This window comes from Eublepharis macularius, chromosome 15 (genome assembly GCF_028583425.1).
Source record: "Eublepharis macularius isolate TG4126 chromosome 15, MPM_Emac_v1.0, whole genome shotgun sequence".
NCBI lineage: Eukaryota > Metazoa > Chordata > Lepidosauria > Squamata > Eublepharidae > Eublepharis > Eublepharis macularius.
In genome coordinates, this window is record NC_072804.1 from 24,000,334 (window position 1) to 24,022,023 (window position 21,690).

Below are 21,690 nucleotides of genomic sequence, written 5' to 3' on the forward strand. Positions count from 1 at the left end.
TCACAGATACTACTTTTGCAGCAAATTGCACTAAAGCCAAAAGTATTATCCATATTCATGAGGGTAAAAATACAAAGGAGTCTTGTAGCACCTTAAAGATCAATAACTTTACTGTGTCTTAAGTTTTCAGGGATGTGGTCCACATCAGCAAATGGGCACTTCAGATGGGAAGTTGTGTTGTTGGTCAGTAGTAGAAGAGCAAGATTCCTGTCCAGGAATATCTTAAAAAGCAACTAGATTTCCAGAATAGCTTTCGAGATTCAGAGCTCCTGTTGCTATAATAACCCAACTTTCTCTCCAACGGGGATCCAAGTGGCTGCGACATTCTAATCAAGGTGCCAATGCTGTCATAGATAAAAACAACCTCCCCAGATCTGTCAACCTAGAGGAACATCTGCAGGGGCGGTGGACGACGATGAGCCATGAACCCCATGGAGCCCTAACTGGCTAGCCCCGACCAAGCCATTCTAACGCTGCCTTCTCCCCTGCCATGAAGATAGATCAAGATGGGTAGCCGTGTTAGTCTGTCTGTAGCAGTAGAAAAGGGCAAGAGTCCAGCAGCATTTATAAGACTAACAAAATTGGTGGTAGGGTTGGAGCTTTCGTGAGTCACAGCTCACTTTAACTTCCCGCGGCGAATGAGATATGAGCCCATAACAAACATGGCGGTTTGGCTTCGCAGCACCCAGCGCCGCATTAGGAGGCCCGTGACGCAATAGGGCCACTCCGTGCCCGGACTTAAAATGGCGGTTCCCGGGGCGTCGGCCGGCCTTCACACGCAAGTGCCTTTTGCCCCGAAGAAAGATGGCGTTCGGAAGCGCGCCCGGCTGTTAGACGCTCGCTCCTCCTCTGGCCGCTCCGGTCGGCCGGGCCCAGAGCGGTGATGGCGGCGGCGGCGGCGGCGGCGGGCGCCGAGCTGGAGTACGAGGCGGTGCTCTGCGTCAAGCCCGATGTCAGCGTCTATCGGATCCCGCCGCGGGCCTCCAACCGGGGATACAGGTAGCGGGGTCGAGGGAAGCCGGCCGGAGCTTGGCCTCTGGGCGGCGTGCGGGCAGGCCAGCCGGAGCGGGGAGAGAGAGCGGCCCGAGAAAGGCCGCCGAGTCGTCCCGGTCCCTTGAGGTCTGCGGGTGGGCGAGCGGTTTACCTCGCGCATAGGCCTGAGGGCAAGGCCCGGGACGGGAGAGCGGGGCAGCCCCAGCGAGGCGTCCACTCGCCCCTGAGGCGAATCCGCGGGCGCCGGTCGTGAGCTCCCGGGCGTTCTGTCGGGGGCCGTTTGGGCCGCCGCTGCCCCGCCTTTTCTCCAGAGAGCTCAGGGCGGCCCTCGCGCTTCTCCCCTCCTCCGTTTTTCCTCACAACGACCCTCGAGGTAGGCTGGCCAGCGAAAGGAGGACTGGCCGAAGGTCACTCTTGGTGGACACGGGGCCTTGAACCCCGGGCTCCCCGGCCCTGCTCCCACGTCCGAACCAGTACATGACACCGGCCAGAGCGTCTCTCTGACTTTATGATGTGTGTGTGTGTGATGTGCTGTCAAGTCGTCCCCAGCTTATGGCGACCCTATGAAGGAAAGACCTCCAAAACGTCCTCTCATTAACAGACTTGCTCAGATCCTGCAAACTGGAGGACGTGGCTTCATTGATTGAGTCCAGCCATCTCGTTTTAGGTCTTCCTCTTTTCCGGCTGCCTTCCACTTTTCCTAGCATTATTGACTTTACCAAAGAATCTTGTCATCTCCTGATGTGACCAAAGTACTATAGCCTCAGTTTTGTCATTTTAGCTTCTAGGGAGAATTCAGGCTTGATTTGATCTTTTGCCTGTCCATGGTATCCACAAAACTCTCCACCAGCACCACATTTCAAACAAGACTTTATGATACTGTTTTTTTAAAATGTCTGTGGAGGGGACTCTAAAAACCCTGCTTAGTGTAGCCTTGTTTGCCCCTCAACAGCCTCCAGAGCCTGGAGTGGCTTTGAAGTGCATTGGCGTTTTGAAAACCAGCAAGTAGGAAAGGGCTGTCATGGAGGAGCCTGCATAACAAACAGGTTTATAGAAGGAGATGCCAGCTTCCTCAGGTGCAGGGGGTTGTCCATCTTGAAGGTGCTTCAAGGCCCCTCTTGTTGTCCTGGAATAGGGATTTAAGCCTGAGAAAAGGGTATTGCTAATGCAAGGAGGGTTCTGCAATTGGGCTCTTCTTATCTGATATGTCAACCAGGAGCTTCTATTGCTAGTCTTCATTCTGCAGCTCTCGCAGTAGAGAAGGAAGCAAAAAGGCTTGGTTTGTGTTCCTCTTCTCCCTTTGTAACCTCAGTGCTCTTAAAATGGAACATGTCAAATAATCAGATTTCTCACTGCAGGGATGGCTTCCCTTCCTTCTGATGGTTGCTTCTTGAACAGCAGGCAAAGAAGTAAAACATCTTTGTGCCTTCTGAGTCATCCTGTTACAGTTCTCGTTCATGACAAATCCACTCTTCCTCCTTTTATTTTGTCACTAATAGTCCAACATGAGTTGTGTTATTTTCTGACTGGCGCATTGTTGCTTTATAGCTGGCATTGTTCTTCCTGGTTCAATGAGCTAAGAAGATGGATGCTCCTAAGCGTGCTTGTTTCTCTGCCAAACATTTCAGCACTCGCCTCTTTTGATTGTCTGAAGTAATTTTGAGCCTGGCTTCTTCATTTATCATTGTGATTATGGGCACAGTTGCATTTAGCATAGTGGTCACTGTATCTTCTGGTGGTTGGAGCTGAAATGCCTCTTGGCATTTCCTTTTTTAAAATGCAAAACCGTTATTGCAAACCTCTTTGTGAAAGAGTTTCCCTTTGCCAGTACTCTTAAAAGCCATGGCATCAGAATCCTGTCATCTTTCTGTCATTAAACAAACTTCACAGGCTTCCCAGAGTTCCCAAGGGATCTGTAATTCTGTGTCAGCAAACAATATTTAATCTGTTTTGTTGATTTAAGTCCTGTTAAGTGTGGAAGTTGTATCACTTGCCACAGCCAAGGGCTAACTTAGCAGTTTAACCAGATCTTGTTATAGATGCCAACTGATTATTGGCAGGGATACATTTGTATGGTGAGCCCAGTGAGTGCCCCAGATCCTCTACAAATATAGCTGTGGTCTCTTGGAAGAGATTTCTGTGATCTTATAATGTGAGTTCAGATAAATCCGTTTGGAAAGGCTACAGCGGTATCTTTGCAGGGGCTGGGTCACTCTTTGGGTTCTATGTGGTTGTGCCCCTGGAGAAAATTGAGCACATTGTGTGGAGAAAAATTTGTTACCACTACTGAGCATGGCCCCAGAATGTGGATCAAAAAATCCACAAAATGGGGGTTATGTACAAAGACGGAGGATTTTTGTGCGAACCCAAGATAACTCCTTCTTTGCAGAAAAATCTAGAAAAAACATTTAACCACCACTCCCCAGAGAAGAGAGGTCTGTGCAGATCAGTTGCCAGATCTCCCTGCGTTGAAAACAGAGGGCTCCTGCTGGGATGGGTGCCGCTTCTCTTCCTTTTCATACTCTGTTGGCTCCCAGTGATGTAACTTCCAGTTTAAACTAGAAGTGATGCCATTGGGAGCCCCTAGAAGACACATGCCGTTTCGTTGCATGCTCCAGCCAATGTCCTTCGCGCCTGCCAGCAAGGTGCATGGTGTTGAGGGAGGGTGGCTGCTGGGGGTGGGGAATTCCCCACCCTTAGTGGGAGGGGGGCTGGCATCCCTAGTACAACTTATAGCTCCCAAAAATAAACGCCAATCATGATCGTGTGAGATCATGGTCACCATTCCGAGGTGTGCGTGCGCGCGTGCATGCGTGCATGCGTGCGCGCAGGCCCAGTACATCCATAGAGGCGGGTCCAGCAGCCACCTCGAGCGCTGAGGCACCGGGGGCGGGGGGGTGCACTGTGGAGGTGGCGGCGGCAGCGGCAGCGCTGGAGGGAGGGGAAGCCACCCATGTGCTGCCCCAGCTGCCTGCCGCACCTGGCCCACAGCTGTTGCAGCCTCCCAGCCCTCCTGTTCAGCTGCCCCATGGTGCTGCCACCGCCAGCACGTGCTCTTGGCCAGGCGCAGCAGCTGCGGGCGAGGTGCAGCAGGCTGCCAGGGCAGTGCATGGAGCACCTGAGCAGGACGGCTGAGAGAATGCATGCATGCTGTCCCAGCTGCCAGTCGTGCGATGTCAGCACGCAGTGCAGGTCCGTGCGTGGGGGCAGCAACAGTGCTGAAGCTGCCCCCGGCCTCAGGCGCCAGAAAACCTGGCACCAGGCCTGTGTGTGTACACTGAGAGGAGAAAGCAGTGGCAGGAGGAGAAAGTAGTAAGGTTACAAGACTAGTAAGAGGATTGGGAGGGAGAAGGATGAGGAGGCAAAAATAAGGGTGGGGAAGAGGGACAATTGAGCCATCAGTCCAGTGGGTATCAGAAAGGATGGAGAAGGGTTGAAGTAGAAAATGCATTCCCTGTGCTTTCTACTTCAAAGCCTCTTGCCACTGCCGCTTCCTGAAGGGGGCACGGATGGAAGGGAAAGCCTATCCCACCCCCCTCGCCATCAGTAAGTGGGCAGCTGCAGCAAGAAGATTCGAAGCAGAATGCGTTCAGGACACACGTTTGTGTCACACCTTTTCCATCCCCAGAGATGCTAGCTGATTGGCAGACTGGCCGGCAGGGAGGCTAGAATGGAGAGAAAGTGACCATTGGGGAATAAGAGTAGAAGGGAGTCACTGGGGGCAGGGAATGGATGGGATTTCCCTCCTCTATAAATAACTGTGGGCTTGTTAAAATAACTTACCTTTCTAAAAAAGTTATTACAATCAAAACGCCATTCAAACATGAAAGAGGAGCAGTAAAAGTAATGCAATTGTGAAACTATGCAATTTCAGGAATAATAGCAGCAATGTAACAAAGCGCAGTCTCTGAAATAAAAATGTCTTTTAAAAACTTTTTATTAAGAGTTTTTTTTCTAAAGGAGTAATGAACAGGCATGAGAGACAGCTACACAAAGAATAACAAAACAATAAACAAACATTGTCTTTTCTGTAATCAATGAAGCTAGTTTTGCCATTGTTGCACAGATCTTTGGAACTCCTTTCAAAGGAACTCTGCTTGTACTGCTCTTCCTAAACGTAGGGAATGAGCAGTACAAGCGGAGTTCCTTTGAAAGGCGTTCCAAAGATTTCTATATAGTTGGATGTTGCAGGAGGCCTCCCCAGATGATCTCAGCAGATAGAGGTTATTGGGCAAAGATAAATGTCAGCATCTCACCCACATTTGTTCAGTAAAATGTATTTACACCCCCAAGGTGATGCTTATGGGTGCCATGGTGCCTGCCAGCGTGTTTTTTGGTGCCCACTTCCTTCTTTCTTAAAGCCTGTTTCCCCCAAAGCAAAGAGTGTTGGGGAAATGTGCTGAAACAAGTACTTTTTATCATATCTGGTGGTCCTGAGCCAAAATTCAACTCTTAAAAGAAATGAATTTAAATGTATTCACATGCTCACTGGATTCTCTGTTCCCCCTCAAGCCAAAACAGTCATTTTAGGACACAAGAGATGATAAAACAGATTCTTTTAATTAGCTGAGAACTTACAAACATTAAATTACAGATAGCTCAAAAGTGGGAACACATTCAACCTCGTATTCCAGAGCCTGTGAAATTATAGTACTAAATAAAATATCCTGGTTGAAAGGTATGGAGAGTCTCCCCCCCCTCCCCCGACACCTGCAACTTTATAGAGAAATCGCTCCCTTTTCATTTGTAAATTGATCCCGGAAATAATTTCTGTAAAAACAGCAAACACTGAATTCAGTTTGATTTATATGCTTTAAACACTAATAGAGGTGACACGTTTTATTCTGAATGTCATTGTTTAGAACTTACTTTTAAATTATTATTATATTGTGACAGTTGTAGTAATTGCTTTTACTTTGAGGAGGGGTGCTTCTTACTGTCATGTAAAACTGTGTAAATTTGTTTGGCCACTTCTGATTATAACATTTCAGGCCTTCTGTTAAATGTAACTTGTGAGGAACTTGTATTTAAACAAAAATAGTTTTTAAAAAGAAACAGCCAGCGTGAGGTTCAACTTGTTCTCAAAATTCATCTGCCTGTCATATCATGGCCCCAGTGATCTGTAGTGAAACAAGCACCTTTTATCATACCATACTTGGAAAGTATTGTGAATCTTGCTGCGTGTTTACTATTTAAGGGCTGTAGAAATAGACACAAATCTGGACGTACAACAGTGCTCCTGTTTGGGGCACTTTACTCTGGGAAAACAAAATGACCGCCCTCTGTAGCAGCAGAAGACAGAAGTACTTATGTATTGGAGGTATAATTAAAAAATGAAGTATTAAAAGGATTATATTCTACATCTGAATTCGTAAATATCAACACTCACATACTGCAGAAATGGGTAAGGACAAATATAAAGTATAAGTAAAAATATGACAGTGTCTTCAGCCAGTTGTACAGCACGGATTGAATATAACATTTAGCGTTTAACTCGGATAACTAACTGAAATCCGTTTAAAAGGTGATCTTCAGAAAAACTCCCAAGTTGTTTGTAGTCTCTCTCATACTTGTTCAGAGACCCTGGGTTGCTGCAACGATTACTGTAATTCCAAAACAGAAAACTCTATTGTCTCTTGTCTACTACACTGGAGACCTTGAATTGCATCAGTATCTGCAGCTGACAACCATATATCACAAAGACCAACCAAATATCTTTTCCAAACCTACTTTACAAAAAAGATGGAGGGAGCATCCATGACAGGCTAGTGTGGTATGAGTTGATGAAGGAACAGGGTGGGGATGTGTGGCAGCTTTGTTTCGTTCCAGTGCCTTGGAGCATCTAAAGCTAAAGGTGCCTTCTGCAGGTAAGCACTTGTTCCAGCCTCGGCCTTTGGCTAAACGTACTGTGTCCTAGGTGATTTGGAAATCTCACAGCAGGACAGTATAGCAAGATGAGAAGGAGTTTCTTATCACAAACAACTCACTACTTATCTGTCTTTGCAGAGCCTCAGATTGGAAACTGGATCAGCCAGACTGGACCGGACGACTCCGCATTACCTCTAAGGGTAAAACTGCATATATAAAACTCGAGGACAAAGTTTCAGGTGAGGCTCAGTGGGGTGGCATCCTAAAGCATGAGGAGGGAGCGGGCAGCCCTTTAGGTGTCTTTGCCGTGATCTAGCCTGGGGGGTGCAAACAAATATATTCAAAAAGAGTCCAGTAGGAGCTGCTGCTGCTGCTGCTAACAACAACAGCAGTAATAATGAAGAAGAAGCAAGGCCAATCAATAATATGTGACCTCTGCTTATTGTTGATTGTGTTTTGGATAATTCAAATAATAACAACATTTGATTTATATGCCGCCCTTCAGGATGACTTAATACTCAGAGCGGTTTACAAAGTATGTTATTATTATCCCCACAACAAAACACCCTGTGAGGTGGGAGGGGCTGAGAGAGCTCCTAGGAGCTGTGACTGACCCAAGATCACTGAGCTGACTTCAAGCAGAGGAGTGGGGAGTCAAACCCGGTTCTCCAGATTAGAGCCCCTCGCTCATAATCAATACACCAAACTGCTGTGGTAGCTCCAGTAAAAAGAACAGAGGAAAGAGGGCCTATTGGACCTCAGGTTTTTCAGCTGGTTCCTGAGATACAGAAAGTTCAAGATGGAAACCCTCAGGGTTATAGGTGAAGCTGGTACTGGTGCCAGAAAGCAGGGCAGGTGGATGCCCTAATGGCAAAAGTGCCACCAGGTCTACTGTATGCCTTTTCCTCAGTTCCTGTGTTGACCAGGCTTCTGAACAAGATGAGAGAAGAGAAAACCAAATTGATGTGCAAAGGTCCCTTTTGGCCCAGGAGACCATGGTTATCAAGCCTCATGGCCCTATCCACTCAACCACCTCGGAAACTGCCTGTCTCAAGTGACATTTTGATTCAGGGCCCAGTTTGCTAAGTAGATCCAGGGTGACTCTATCTGACTGCATGGCACTTGAGTAGGAAGCCCCGCTGAAAGTGGGCTTCTCTGAACCTGTCACTCGAACTATGTTAGCATCTAGGGTGTATGACTGTACTTGGAAAGCTTATGAGATGGTGTAGGAGGATGGGCTTTCCAGTAAGGAGCCCTGGTCTTACTCAGGTTACGGCCTTTCTACAAGATGGCCTTGCTCATGGTCTGAGACATAACACTCTGAAGAGGCAGGTGTCAGCTCTTACCTCCACTAAAAGGTGTCTCTCTATCTAGACACCCTGTGATCAAACACTTTCTAAAGCGTGCAACACTTCATCCTCTGGTGATTTACTCATTTCTCTCCTGGCGACTGCAAGGGGTTCTACAAGCCTTGACCCAGGCTCTTTTCAAGCCTCTCATCTCTATTCCTGTATTAGAATTTATGCTTCTTTCAAATTTCTACAATGCATATGTTTATTAAATGTACTAGTTGTTGATAATATTGACTTACACTGCGTAATCTACCTTGAGTAAAGGCAGACTATAAATAACATAAATAAATAACTGGGTTGTTAATTTATCTTCAATACTCCTCTTTTGACTTCTTGTAAAACTGTAGAAGGTTGTAAACAGCCTTGTTGACCCATACAAAATCTAGAAAAAGAAACCAAATCATGTCATACTTTTTGAGGCCTCAGTAAAAAGTATGACATAATTCTGTTTCTTCTTGTGAAATTGTGCCACTGACAAACCAGCTGTTCAGTGCCTTCATGTTATGAAAATGTGAATAAATTGGCTGTTCCTGCGTATCGGCAGTACGCATAGTCTCCATTCTATCTCGGTGGTGATGAGTATATTGAGGTCTTCTTTCATCTCCTCAGGGGAGCTTTTTGCACAGGCCCCGATAGATCAATATCCTGGCATTGCTGTGGAGACAGTGACGGATTCCAGCCGGTACTTTGTCATCCGGATTCAGGATGGGAATGGTAAGTAGGCAGGGTTTCTTGCTCCCCAGCTGAAATTGAGAGGGGCTGTGATCGATTTGTCTTCAGAAGGATGTAGCTAACTAGCAGTGATTGGAAGGAGGACTAGGGAAGACCGCTGTGGATCTAAGGTGCAGGACCAGGCCAGCCAGCACACATTTCCAGTTGTGCAGTTTTTTCATTAGCTGACCACACCCAGAAGCAATCACTGAGTGCAGCACAGTGCTCTTCACTGTTATTTTGCCTTTGGGCCGAACTCAAGACTTGGCAGCAGTTGCTAAAGGGGCCTTAGTTGCTGCTGCAGAGCACGGTGGCACAGAAGAGGTGCCAGAAGATCTAAGGCAGTGTTGAACTGCAGACTGCAGCCCACACGTGCACCTGGGTTGCCACAGGTCACACAAATGAAGCCTTCCTTTAAATATCCATCTTTCTCCCGGTGTTGATGGAAGGGCTCAGCTATTACGGAAGGGATGAAGTATATATGCGTGTTAAGGTCTAAGAGGTTAAAGCATTTGGGATGAAAAGGCTTTAAACGAGGGCTTCCTGTGTGGGTGCAGATGCTTGCCATGTTGCTGTTCTGCCAACCTTTTCAGGGCGAAGCGCATTCATTGGCATAGGCTTCGGAGACCGGGGTGATGCCTTTGACTTCAATGTTGCTCTGCAGGATCATTTCAAGTAAGTTCCCTCCTCTGCTTCTATATTCTGTATATCCGAGGTTCTCCTGCCTCCCCCCCCCCCCACCCGAGTATGCAGCTGCCTTCTGCGGAGTCAGCCCACTTACCCCTCTGGCTCAGGGTGTTCGAATCCTACTCTGACACTGAGCATCTCCTTGAAGTATGCAGGCAGAGAATGTCCCACCCCCCGTTGAATGCAACCCTTTTTAAAAGACTTGAACCTTTGACCTTCTGCCCCCAAAGCATGCACTCTGCAGCCCGGCTCTGGCCTTGTTCTTACGCATTGCTCACATTTACTCCTCACCTGGCAAAGCTCTGGCTGTTGTCCATAATAGGCATGAAGTTGACGGTATGTGCTAAAACCTCTGAGGAAGGAGAATTTATGACGCCCTCCAGGGGTCGTTTTTTCAGTTAGTGGAAGCATACTATGGAGTGCTTAATTTCCAGTAATTTTGTGTTGCTGCTCAGTCCTGGAGAAGACCACTTTCCATTTGCCTAGGGCAAATCTCCCCATAGTTTTTTCTTGCCTGCCTCCTCCTTTCCTATGGAAAATGGATGAGACTCGAGAAGTGTGATCACATCTGCTAAAAGTGGCCTGCTGTGTTGAAAACTGGACACTAGAAAAGAATGGAATGCTGGCACTTTTTCTGAACACTGCCTCTGAGTATGGGCACATAATAACTTAATGAGTGCATAATCCTAGGCAATTAATACCCTAGATATCAGAGTTTTAATTTTCCTAAGCCTTGGTGAAATCCAGCCTGTGACACAACGGGCTGAGAAATGAATTGTACTTATAACATCTGTTGATATCTCATGCAGGCTAATTTGCTGCTGGTTTTGTAAAGAAAACACCGAGCCTGAGGGGAGAGTCAAAACATTTTTCTTGATGTCCAATTTATTCTGTAGAGATTAATGACTTTGCTACATTATCAAGTTCTGCAGCTGGTTACAGGTGGATGACTTCAGATATGCTACAAATCGTTCAGTATGTAGTTAAGACAGCTCCAGCAAGCCTTTAATGTTATATATTGCTGGGTTGCTGGCTATGCATTTCCCCAAATTAGTTTGTATACTTTTGCTAGTGGTATTGCATGCTTCCTGATCAAGAATTGAAACGGAGACATCCCATTGGCTGATGACAATAAATTGTATGGGTCTTGTGTGAGATGAGAAGCTTGCATTCCTTCCATACACACACTAGTGAAAACTAAATATACAAGTACGGAACATTCTGCAAGTTCTTTTCTGTACCATTTGGGAAACAGACCTCATGCTAGTACTGGTCCACTCCAAACTGGATTATGGCGTCACAGTGTGTAATTCTTCGAGACCGTCAGCTTTAAAGAATCAACCCTGCATTGCTTCAGATGCGTAACATAAAGCCTTGGTTAATATTAACTTTAGCTACTTTGTAAAACCAGAGTTTAGCTTACAGATGATCACAATCTGTCCTGGTTTCGCTTAGCAGAGGATGCTTCCCCCACCTTCCCTACAGAGATGTTGCTGTTATGCCAACCTGCATTGCAGCGCCTGACTAAGGAAAATACTCATGGAATTACCAACTCCCTTACCATTAACAAGCAGCTCTGTATGGCTGGGGAATTCCCATTAGGAATCTTTGGCTTCTCTTGGCATGGCATTTACCTAGCAGGCTGGAGCCCAAAGAGATGGCCAGGAAGGCTGCTCATCAGAGGTGGAGGATTTGTTTTTCAGGCAGCTCTTGCTGGGTGCATCTATCACTGGGTAGTGTGAAGTGGCAGAGGGAATCCAACCCAGGTTAAGCCTTTGTATATAATATGAAGCCATAATTAAGACTAATGATGGTTAATAAACCAACTTCATATCTCACTTCCAGATGCTGGTTTGCTGAACCCTAACAAACCCTAATTAGTGGAGTGTCATGGAGTCAGGCTGTCGTCTAACCATAGTTCAATGAAACCATGGCCTCGTGTTACTTTTAAAAGCAGTCTATATATGCTGCTTCGCTGTGATCCCTCCCTGGATACTGTTCTTTGGATGGTATACATGCCATGCTGTTTGAGGACTTGTTTGGAGCTTAAAGTTCAGTTCCAGCTTTTGCCCTTAGACCTGAATCTTTCTTGTATCACTTGCAAGTGTTACTGAATAATAATAATAATGCTTCAGTAACATCACTTCTGCCTTCTTAATCCAGGAGCCCTCTTTGGAACTACTCAGCTTTCATGAGTTGAAACACCATCTGAATGATATCAGTAGTTGTATCTAGATAATAGTTCAATGAATAGCAATTATGAAGCAAAGTTTGCAGATAGTTCTAAATCCCAGACCATGCAGGAGGAGCGTTAGCCCAGAAGTACTAACCAATAGTGAGAATTCCCAGCTGGATAGATGAATGATTGGTGTTTGCAAAAAGTTCTGTGGCAATCTCATTGGCCTGGAATTACGTTAACTTCCTGGGCATGAGCACACACGTGCCCAAGTTCATTACTGGCATTGGATTTATTCTAGCTTATTCTAGTTCAGTCTGCACCTGTGACTTCATCTTGAAAGTTTATTATTTTTTAGAGTATGATGTAGTTTTTTGTTGAGTTCCTGGGTATGTTGGAATTAAAAGAAGTGAACCGGCTGCCAGATTGGCAACCCAACTTGCCAATCCAAACCTAGGTAAACTGTTGTGCCACATCAAATCAGAGAAATGATAGCTGTTATTGGGGCTACTTTTAAAGTGTTCAAAATATTCAGCAGCGCAGAATTCAGCCGCCTGGCTTTTAACTGAGGTGGATGATTGAGAACATAAGAGCACAAAATTCTTGCTTCTAGTGGGCTTCCTGGTCCATTTATACGTTCATAGAGAAGTTAAAATGTACTTTGGACAAACGGTAGAATTCCATGCACTGGATTCTGTAGTTGCTTCCTTCAACTCATCCATTGTGTGGAAAAAAGTTCAAAAAGTACATTAGAGAGGTGGATAAATGCTCCCTTAGCAAAGCTGTATAAGGCAGCTGACTGGTCACCAGCCTTCTCCTTCCTGAAACTCTGTAGACCGAATTCCCTTCAGCAGCTAGACTGAATGCCCAGGCCTCTTCCAGAGCAGCCTTCAGAAGGCAGACACTCTGCCAATTTCTGTAGTTTCATCAGCGACGTGCCCAGGTCAGCATCTCTCACCAGGATACTCTCTTCCACCAAAGGTGGACAAAACATTGGGCGTATCATGAGGATTTCTTATCAGTGGACTGACGGGATGAATTCATTGTTTTTTCATGGGACATAAAAGGGTGGCATGCTGGCTTCTTGAGCTGTAGCTTTTCCTTGGGGAGGTCTTCTACCTTTGTATTCCTTATAGTTGGACACCATCTGTTCTTAGTAAAGTTGAGTGTATGGTTTTGGATGAGTTCTCTCCTGCATTGGGGCTTGAACTGGGGTAGGTGAGTGATAAGGGTCTCCCATCAAAATGGGAAGAGACTCTCTGACTAGTTTGGGTATCCTTGCCTGTGTAGGAAAGATCACTAGATTAACCTCCATTTACCAATGAGAAGAAACCTTCACATTAAGTTCAGCCGAACCTGCCTTACAGGGTGGCTGTGAGGATAAAACCAGGCAGCCTCAAATAAGCTTTGTTTGAGCTTCTTGGGAGAGGGGCAGGATGCAAAAGTGAGTGGTGTATTAATTTCTGGTCTACAGTTATGAGAAGGGAGCCAGTATATATCAGAGTACTAGCTAGGAAATCCCTGTTGAGCTGCTGCTTGTATTTTTCATGCCTTCTGCAGTCAGTCTTGTGCATGAAACATTATTTCTTTTTCCTCTCCTCTCTCCCCACAATCCAGGTGGGTGAAACAAGAGACGGAAATCTCCAAGGAATCCCAGGAGATTGACAGCCGTCCCAAGCTGGATCTAGGGTTTAAGGAAGGACAGACCATAAAATTGAATATTGGGGTGAGAATCTCATTGTGCTTGACTTCTGACCTGCTCAGAGCAGTCTGTTGACATAGTTCCTTTGAGAGTCAGGAGGATTCCTCTTGATGCTTTGTTTCTCTTGACAGAACATGCCAACAAAGAAAAGTGGGGTGACCAAGTCACGTCCCGCTGGATCAGGTGGGCCAAGCCTGCTCCCACCACCTCCTGGGGGCAAAACCGTCCTCCCGACTCCTCCTTTGGCAGCCATTTCCAACCATGTCACACCACCTCCAGTGCTGAAGTCCAGCAACGTGGGCAACACAGGTAATTGCCATTCACATGCTGCCTTCAGGAGGGCACGTGGGACAGTGTTGTTCCTGAGGGTATTTGATGGAGGGCTGTAGCAGATCCGGCTGTGTATGGTCCTTTTTACTTTACTGTCAGCCACCTTGACTGACCTTGTCTGAGACAAGGTAGGATATAAATATTTTAAATAAATATAATACAAGGAAGATTGGACAACGCCAAGTTTTGTAAGCGTAAATACCAGAGATTATAGCAGGTGGAGGAGAAGGAAGGAGAGGCATGAATGCTGTTCCCCAGCCTTCCTGAAGCAATTGGGTTGACTGGGATTAATGCAGGGGAGTGGCCTGAAGGGAGCCTCAACTGGCTAGTTTTCTGCTGCATGTGCAGGTGTGGTCAGACATAAGTTTGCTACCACGTTCCTTGTAAAGTTTGCCACCACGTTCCTTGTAAAGTTTGCCACCACGTTCCTTGTAAAGCAGCTCTGAGATTTGGGGCTGGCTGGGTCACTTCTACTCAAATATCCTTTTAAGTCGTATCTGTTGATGGGGAGAAAGGAGCTCACTCACAGCACACATGAGGGAGATCCAGAGAATGGTCTGTAGCTCAGCAGGCCTTGAAAGTTGTCTGGATGAACTGCTTGCGAATCAGATAGAAGCAGCTCCGAGTGTGAAGTTCTTGAAACCCAAGTGTCTTTTGTACCTTAAAGTGATAAAAGGAAGCCTTGCTTCATGCTGCTTCTCTTTGCCTTTCTGTGGGATTTCTACTTTGAATATCCTCCCTCTGAACTTGGCCCCGGATTTTGTGTCCTCTGAGGAACTGCAAGAGCTCCTCGGAATGCCTTTTTCCTGATCATCAGCCGAGCGTTAGAGGCTGCAGGGCACTGTGTGAGTTTAGTTTAGTTTTTGCCCTACAGTTCTAGGTCCTCTGTAAGAGCTGCACAGAAAGCTCAATTTTTGTGCCTGTGCTGGAGAAGGACCCGCTTCTTGGGTGTGGAAAGGAAGCAAGTGAACAGCTGCTGAACGCAGGGAACTTCAGTTTAGAAAACTCTACCTTGCCTTCCTGTTTACAAGTATACCAGGCAGTAGATTAATCAGTGAACCATGGGAGCCAAAACCACAATCGATCTGAAAATGGTAATATATAAATTTACACTACGTTGTCATCTTGAACAAAACACTCTTTGCAAATATCCGACAGGCCAAAGAGGAGGGCACTAAAAGGGCTTCTTGGAATAGGGAGTTCCGAAACCGGAGGGCCACAGCCAAGAAGGCCTTGTTTCATGCGCTCTCCCTTTTGTCTGTGAAGAAGCAGCTCTCAAGTCCCAGGCAGGCTCGCGCGGGTGGATGTTGGGTCCTCAGGTACCCAGCTATAAACTATTGAGGAAAGCACTCCTCTTTTCGATGTTGGGGAGAAGGATGGAAGCTACTTTGGGTCCCCTCTGGAGGGGGAGCTGGGGTGTCAATGAAGTAAATGAATAAATAAGCAGGCAGCCTGATCGTAAATGTTCCAGGCACTTCCCAAGGGGCAGGTCCTCACAGAGTAATCGTGTGTTAATGTTACCGGGGCATGTATGACTGCAGCCAGACCTGTCCCTTCTAGGAGAGGCTGCTGCTGGTGAACCTGCCTCAGCTGGTGAGATGCACCTCAGTCTACTTCTGCCACTGGCAGATCTGAATCTAGGAGTTCACCCGGAAGTTAAACATGATTCTTCAGCAACCTGTTCTGAGTTGATCGGAAACTTCATCCTGGTTCATATTTCTGGCTGATCACCAGGATGTCCATCTTACCTAGATTTTGCCCCACATCTAGCTGTCATGTCCACATTCAGGCACAGGTCGAGGGCTTCCCCCATCTCCATGGAGTTAAATGGAAAGGACCATAAGAGAGTTGTGTGTATTGTATTAGGACAAGTGGAGGATCCGCAATGACTTGCGAGGGGCATCTCATTTCCCCTCCCCCACCATGTCCTCTTCCTCTTCCTTGCCTCCCCTTAGCCTTTCCCCTTTTCCTGCTTCCTGTGCTCCTTCCTGCTCACCTTTATCTGCTCCCCTGTCTTCACCTTTTCCCCTCCTCCCGGGCAGCCTCTCCCGTATGGCCCTGTTGTGTGGTGCTGGCTGAACTGAGCCTAGTTGCATAGTGGGGAACCTGCAAGGACTCGCCGGGAGGGGCGGACTTCACTTTTCCCTGTATCCCTTCCCCCACCATTTCTTCTTTCCCTCCACCTGGCAGCCTCCATATTCTCATCTTTCCCTAAATTCTTCTCTCCTTTAAACTCAAAGTTTTTGAAGTATTTAAAAATATATATTTATTCTGCAATTTCTTGTGAAACCCCTGATAATGTCCTGCAGAACCCTAGTTAGGAAAAGCGGAGTTAGCCAATAGCAGGCAGCTAATTCACCTCTTTCAGGAGAAGCCCCTCCCAGCATGACCATGTGCTTCTAGAGCAGTCACCAAAAGCTAGAGGGAGATTTTCAGAATGACACATCCAAAGCAGCTTAGGAACCTTCTACAACCTGTCTTCCAGGGTTGGTGACTGTTCCCCTGCATTCTAGCTTGGCTGTTTGTTTGTTTTTTGAAGTAACATATTTAAACCCTGCTTCTCTGCTTGATAGGGATGAAACAGGGCTTACAACATCAGTCTCCTTCCCATTTCCAAAGATATCATGGTATTTGAAGCTGTTGAGAGGTCTTGAAGAGGCAATGGAGACCTTCTTAGTTGCGAAACAGAAATCATTTGCTAGAGTGAAAAGGGTACAGGTTATCCATGAAGCACCCGGTGTTAAGTTGCCAGCACTCACTTGGTCATCTTGCTCCCCCCAAAAAGAGACTAGAGAGAAGGCAGTAGTTAATCTCAGAGCTCCAACAGAGGTTTCTGTTTTTTTAAATAGGGAACATGCTTTAAAGATTTCTTTCGTCTTAGTTTAATCTTAGTCTGAAGAAGTGAGTGGTGGCTCATGAAAGCTCATACCCTACCACAAATTTTGTCAGACTTATAGGTGCTACTGGACTCTTGCTCTTTTAGTCTTGGTAGTTATACAACTTTCATAAGGATGGGGGCGGTCTTCAGTTTGGCTGCTCTGTTGGTGTCCTGTGATTAGTAAGACATGCTTTTAGATTGTTAGGGAGGGGAAGATTTTCAGGTCATTAATATGCCACAAATGGTCATTGTAATTAAGTGTGGGCAGATGGGAAGCTGAAATTTTACAGTCCTATTGCTTTTTTGAATTCAGTTTCAAGGGTGACTTCATAAGAACCTTGTATTTGGTAGAGCAGCACAGCAACTAGCATGAATTAGCCCCTGTTTTTGGTTTACCAGTGATATCAGGAGTTAATGCAAAAATAGAATTGGGAATTTAATAGCTTTAAGCATGTCAGTGAGGGAGCCTGCTGCTTTTCTTGGCTTTCCCTGCCTGGCTCTGTGATACCATGACCAGGAAAGCTGGAAACTTGGGGAGGAGGGGGGAGAGTGCCCATGGAGATGGTTACAGAGAAAAAGCAGCAGGCGTGTAAAGATGAAGCAAAGCCTCTTGCTCCTACAAATGCCCTTTGCTTTCTGCAAATTTCCTCTTGCTACAGTATGTGGTGTGGGAAAGCTCTCTTTTGCTGGAGTTCTTCTAATTCCACCTCCAACTAATATGTCAGGCCTGGGAATGGCTGTGGGGTACTGGTTGTAGCATCAGTGTTGAAGTCAAGCAGGTGCTGAAGAGAATACTGCAAGCCCTCTCTAATTTGCTGTGAGTTCTCCGAAAGGAAGCATTGGGTAGAGAAAAGTAACAAAATAAAGCTTTGCCTCTCTTGTTAACCAGATATCTTGCTTGACTTGGATTTGCCTGCTCCCGTTCCGAAGGTGCCTGCGCCTGCTGCAGTTCCAGCCCCTACAGATCTCTGGGGAGACTTCAGTGCTGCATCCAGGTAACCCATTCTGAGAAGGCCAAGAGAAGAAGATCCTCTAGGGCAAAACTGAGAGACGCTGGGACATATATGAGCCCTCCATCCCAAATTTTATTTTAAAAATACATTTAACACCGCAACAAGCAAACCAAATTTAAAAGGACAGCGTGTTAAGACTCCAATAAAAATAAAATGGCTGTACAAGATTGAGAGAGACATCCATTACTTGCCCCAGTTCTCCAAAGGTCAGAATAAACTTGGTTTCATCTTAAAACAGCCAGGAGGCAGGGACTATTCTAAAGCCTTAGAAAATTCTTTTTTTCCACATTTTTTTGCCTCCTTCAGTATTTGGATTCCCAGCATCTTCCAAATCGAGGGGCTTAAGTGGGGAGAAGGAATGTAATGTAACGGACAGGAATGTACATTTCTGGGAACTGGTGGTATGGGCTGCCCCTTCCCGCACTGATCTTCTGTCCTTTCTCTCAGCAGCATTCCCAGCCAGTCTCCCCAGCCATCCAATTGGGTGCAGTTCTGAAGGATGACGAAGTGTTGAAGTGGGAACGGACTAGTGACCGAGGCTCACGGGAGTTCCGTAGGGGGTGAGAGCGATCTGATGTCATCGGGTCAGGTCTTCAGTCAAAACGTGGTTTTGGACAATCCTTCTGCTTTTATTAACATTTCCATTTGCATCAACGCTCATAGTTTGATCATCCAGTGAACCTGTGAAAACCTGTGGAGGGAATGTTTCAGAATTCTGCCTGGTGGTAACTTTGGGTGGGGTGGGAGAGCTCTATCCATCTGCTCTGCAGCTTCAAGCTACGGAAGAGAAGCTGGTGCTGTGAGCCGGGAGATAATCCTGAACAGTCTTGGCTTTTGTTACAGAAATTTTTTGCCTAGGCTTAATCCACTTTATTTTTTCCAGACCTCCCCCAATAGTAGTTATATTAGATGGAGCTGGTTGGCTAGCAGCACTGTGGGGTACAGGACACCTTTATTTTTCCCCCTGACACTAGTTTCTAAAAGCAGCAAGTACAAAAGAGAACTCAAGAAGCAGTCCTGTACAAGTGGAGATTTTCTTCCTGGGGTTTTCTCAGGATATCTTGGTGGAACAAGCTTCAGCCTTTTCCAAATATTTTCTCCCTTCAGTCTTGAGCTAGGAAAAGGTGTGGATCCTGACTTAGGTTGCTCTTGTTTTAAGTCTTTGCCCCTGTGTGCACCCACAAATTCCCATGTTCTTTTACTTCTTGCTGAACGAGGCAACTACGTCGGAGATCTTTTTAAGTGGACCCCTGTAAATGCCGCTAACATGTAAGAAGTTTTCCTGCTTTCATCCTCGTGGGCAGCGATAGCAGGGGCTTCCTCCAAGTAAGATAGCAGTACCACCATGCTGCTTACCCCAGTTTTAGTGGGAAATCCTGTACTCAGACAAAACTGCTTAGACTCCTCATGCCCTAACAAGTATCATTATGGAGTCGTTCTAAGTTCTCTTTTTCTCATTTCACATTCTACGCAAAGATCCTTATCTTATAGTTATCCTTTCTCCCCACCAAGTGTTCACGTAGACATGGTTTGAATTTGCACCCCCTTCCTTGCACTCTCAAGGCTGGAGAGGGTTACAGAAAGAACCAGCTTTGTTTGATGTTCTACCACTCAGATCCATTTTTATTGCTGAGTTCTAGATTTGTACACGGCACAGTGTTTGTTTTCTGTGAAGCCAATAGTTAGTAATTATTACCCTGTCATATCAGCTGGGTCCCCTGTGATCCATGGTTTGGTGTTTTTTGAAAGAAGGGTTAACTGATTTTGGAACATTTGTATAATCTGCTGATATTTAGCCTTTCTGAATATCATTGATTCCAGAGCCATAGAGGGAAAACTTGGACCCGTTGTGATGAAGGAAAGTAGATGTTCTGTGACGTTTTGTGCTCACCTCTATTATCTACATATTCTATCTATGGAAAACAGGGACCAACTTCTTCTTTTTAAGGAAGTCCATGCTTTATCTGCCCAGCTGTTCTTCACTTTCCTCTGTCCCACCTGTATTTCATGGCTTATCTGACCCAAAGCTATTGGTATCTTTCTATCATTTTTGCTTTACTACTGGTTGTAAATGGCTTTTTGTCCTCCTCAGGCTTCTTGCCTGGTGATATCTGGCAAGCTAGGATGATGTGACTGGAATCTGGCTGAATCTTCTATGTTTGTAACAGGTCCTGTCATTTCAGCAGCTGTGTCAAAATCCCAAGAAATCTGACAATGTCCCCACAAAACTAACTGGGAGCCTCTCCTTCTGTGTTCTGTTTTTTTAGCTAGAATTATGAAGATAATATATTATGTATTGGCAGATACTGAAAAAGTAATATTTCATCTATATGTATATAAAGCATAAGATGTACTTGTTCAATAATGGTAATTAAAATCAATGATAAAACTGGAAAGCATCCATTTGTGTGATGTAGTGAAACTCGATGCATCTGTAGTTACTTTATGTATTTTTTGCCTTTCTCACCGACACTCAAGATGCATTACTAAATATAAAGAAACAGACAGCATAAGACAGTCAGTGAATAATGCAATAGGACTAGGATTACAGGATTCGAAAACAGTGCAAACAGAAAATTGTCTAAGTAGACAAAGTAGAGAGTGGATTACAAAAGGAGAAGACAGTGCAGTAACAAGTGTGGGAACCTTCCTGACCACTTCAGGCAAGTCATTCCACACGGTGACATGGGGACCACCACGAAGAAGGTAAGGGTATGAGCAGGTGTTGCTGTAGGAAGCCCTGACGTTGTTCTGCAGCTGTTGTCTCTATCATCTTGGCCAGAAAGGGCAGACCAGAAATCGTGTGATCATTGACCACATCGTTCTTCCCTGGTGAATGTTTTGAAAGTAATGGATGGATGTTTTACTGGGCAAAGTGCCCTAAGTCAGTGATTGGCGAGTCACTGATGTCCATCATAAATGTGATCCTTGCATGTTTTCAGCAACCGAGAGGGACAAGGATCCAGAATATATGTGGTGGCCCCAAGATCCTATTGACATCTGTCATGGAAACCCTTAAAATGATCCCTAAAACAGGCCAGATAATGTACAGGACTTTTTTAGTGTCTCCACTGTATTAAAATCAGCATCCAAACTGGAATGTATTTGAGAGATTTTATCAGACTCTGAAGTCTGCTGCCTCCATCTGCCCCGGTTCAAATCACCACTCTGCTGTGGAAGCTGACTGGGTGACCTTGGGCCAGTCGCACTCTCTCAGCCTAATCTATCTCAACAGGGTTGTTGTAAGAATAAAATGGAGAAGAGGAGAATAACACAAGCTGCTTTGGTTCCCCGTTGTGGATAAAGGTGGGATATAAACTTTATTTTACTTTATGCTATTTATAGCCCGCCTTCCTCACTACAACTCCAGGTGAGTTACACAGTGTAGATCAATACAGTCTGAAAAAAAAACATAGCTAAAGACGGGGGCCAGACAAAGGTAGGTTGATGGGGGGGGTAGAAAGAGAGAAGGAAGCAGGGGAAAGTAAGGTTACAGAGCTGCCAGGAGGAAGAGAAGGGGAAATAGTATGGGAAAGAGGATAAAATAAGATGCCCTCTGCAAGTCCTTATGGGTTCCCTGCCATGGGGAGACAGAACGACACTTCTGCAGACACTTGGCTGTTTCAGGGCTGCCCTGGAGTGGTTGGCTCATGGGTCTGCAGGATATTTGGGAAGGCGCCTACACCCCTTCGCTGGGGATGCCGGGCCTGGAACTGCTCCTTGGCTTGGCCACAGGCTGCTGCAGGGGGCCCAGTGACACTAGACTGGAGGTGGGGTCATGTTTGGTCTAGTCGCTGTTTTATCCTGGGCTGTGGTTTGCATTGTTTTCTCACCATTGCTTGTTTACTGTTTTCACAATAAAGTTCCCCCTTGATTTGTATCTTGTGTGATGCTTTAGCCTGGCCCCTGCCCTGCCACAGGCCTTGTCTACAAACACCATCCCCTTGTGTTTCCACTGCACGTTCTGGTGCCCTGCACTT

At 46.0% G+C, this 21,690-nt stretch overlaps 1 protein-coding gene across 1 annotated transcript; it reads left to right on the forward strand.

Annotated features, from left to right (window-relative positions):
* Nucleotides 1–767: 767 nt before the first annotated feature.
* NECAP1 (NECAP endocytosis associated 1) lies at nucleotides 768–20,106 on the forward strand. The gene is made up of 8 exons (XM_054999396.1): nucleotides 768–999; nucleotides 7,000–7,100; nucleotides 8,823–8,927; nucleotides 9,518–9,599; nucleotides 13,405–13,513; nucleotides 13,621–13,798; nucleotides 17,587–17,692; nucleotides 18,161–20,106. Exons 1-8 carry the CDS (start codon nucleotides 884–886, stop codon nucleotides 18,204–18,206), a joined length of 843 nt encoding a protein of 280 aa, XP_054855371.1. The 5' UTR covers nucleotides 768–883; the 3' UTR covers nucleotides 18,207–20,106.
* Nucleotides 20,107–21,690: the final 1,584 nt, after the last annotated feature.

Coding starts and splice junctions, on each gene's coding strand:
- NECAP1 (XM_054999396.1), top strand. CDS start 884: ATGGCGGCGGCGGCGGCGGCGGCGGGCGCCGAGCTGGAGTACGAGGCG. Junction 1,000..6,999: donor GCCTCCAACCGGGGATACAG/GTAGCGGGGTCG, acceptor CTGTCTTTGCAG/AGCCTCAGATTGGAAACTGG. Junction 8,928..9,517: donor CCGGATTCAGGATGGGAATG/GTAAGTAGGCAG, acceptor CAACCTTTTCAG/GGCGAAGCGCATTCATTGGC.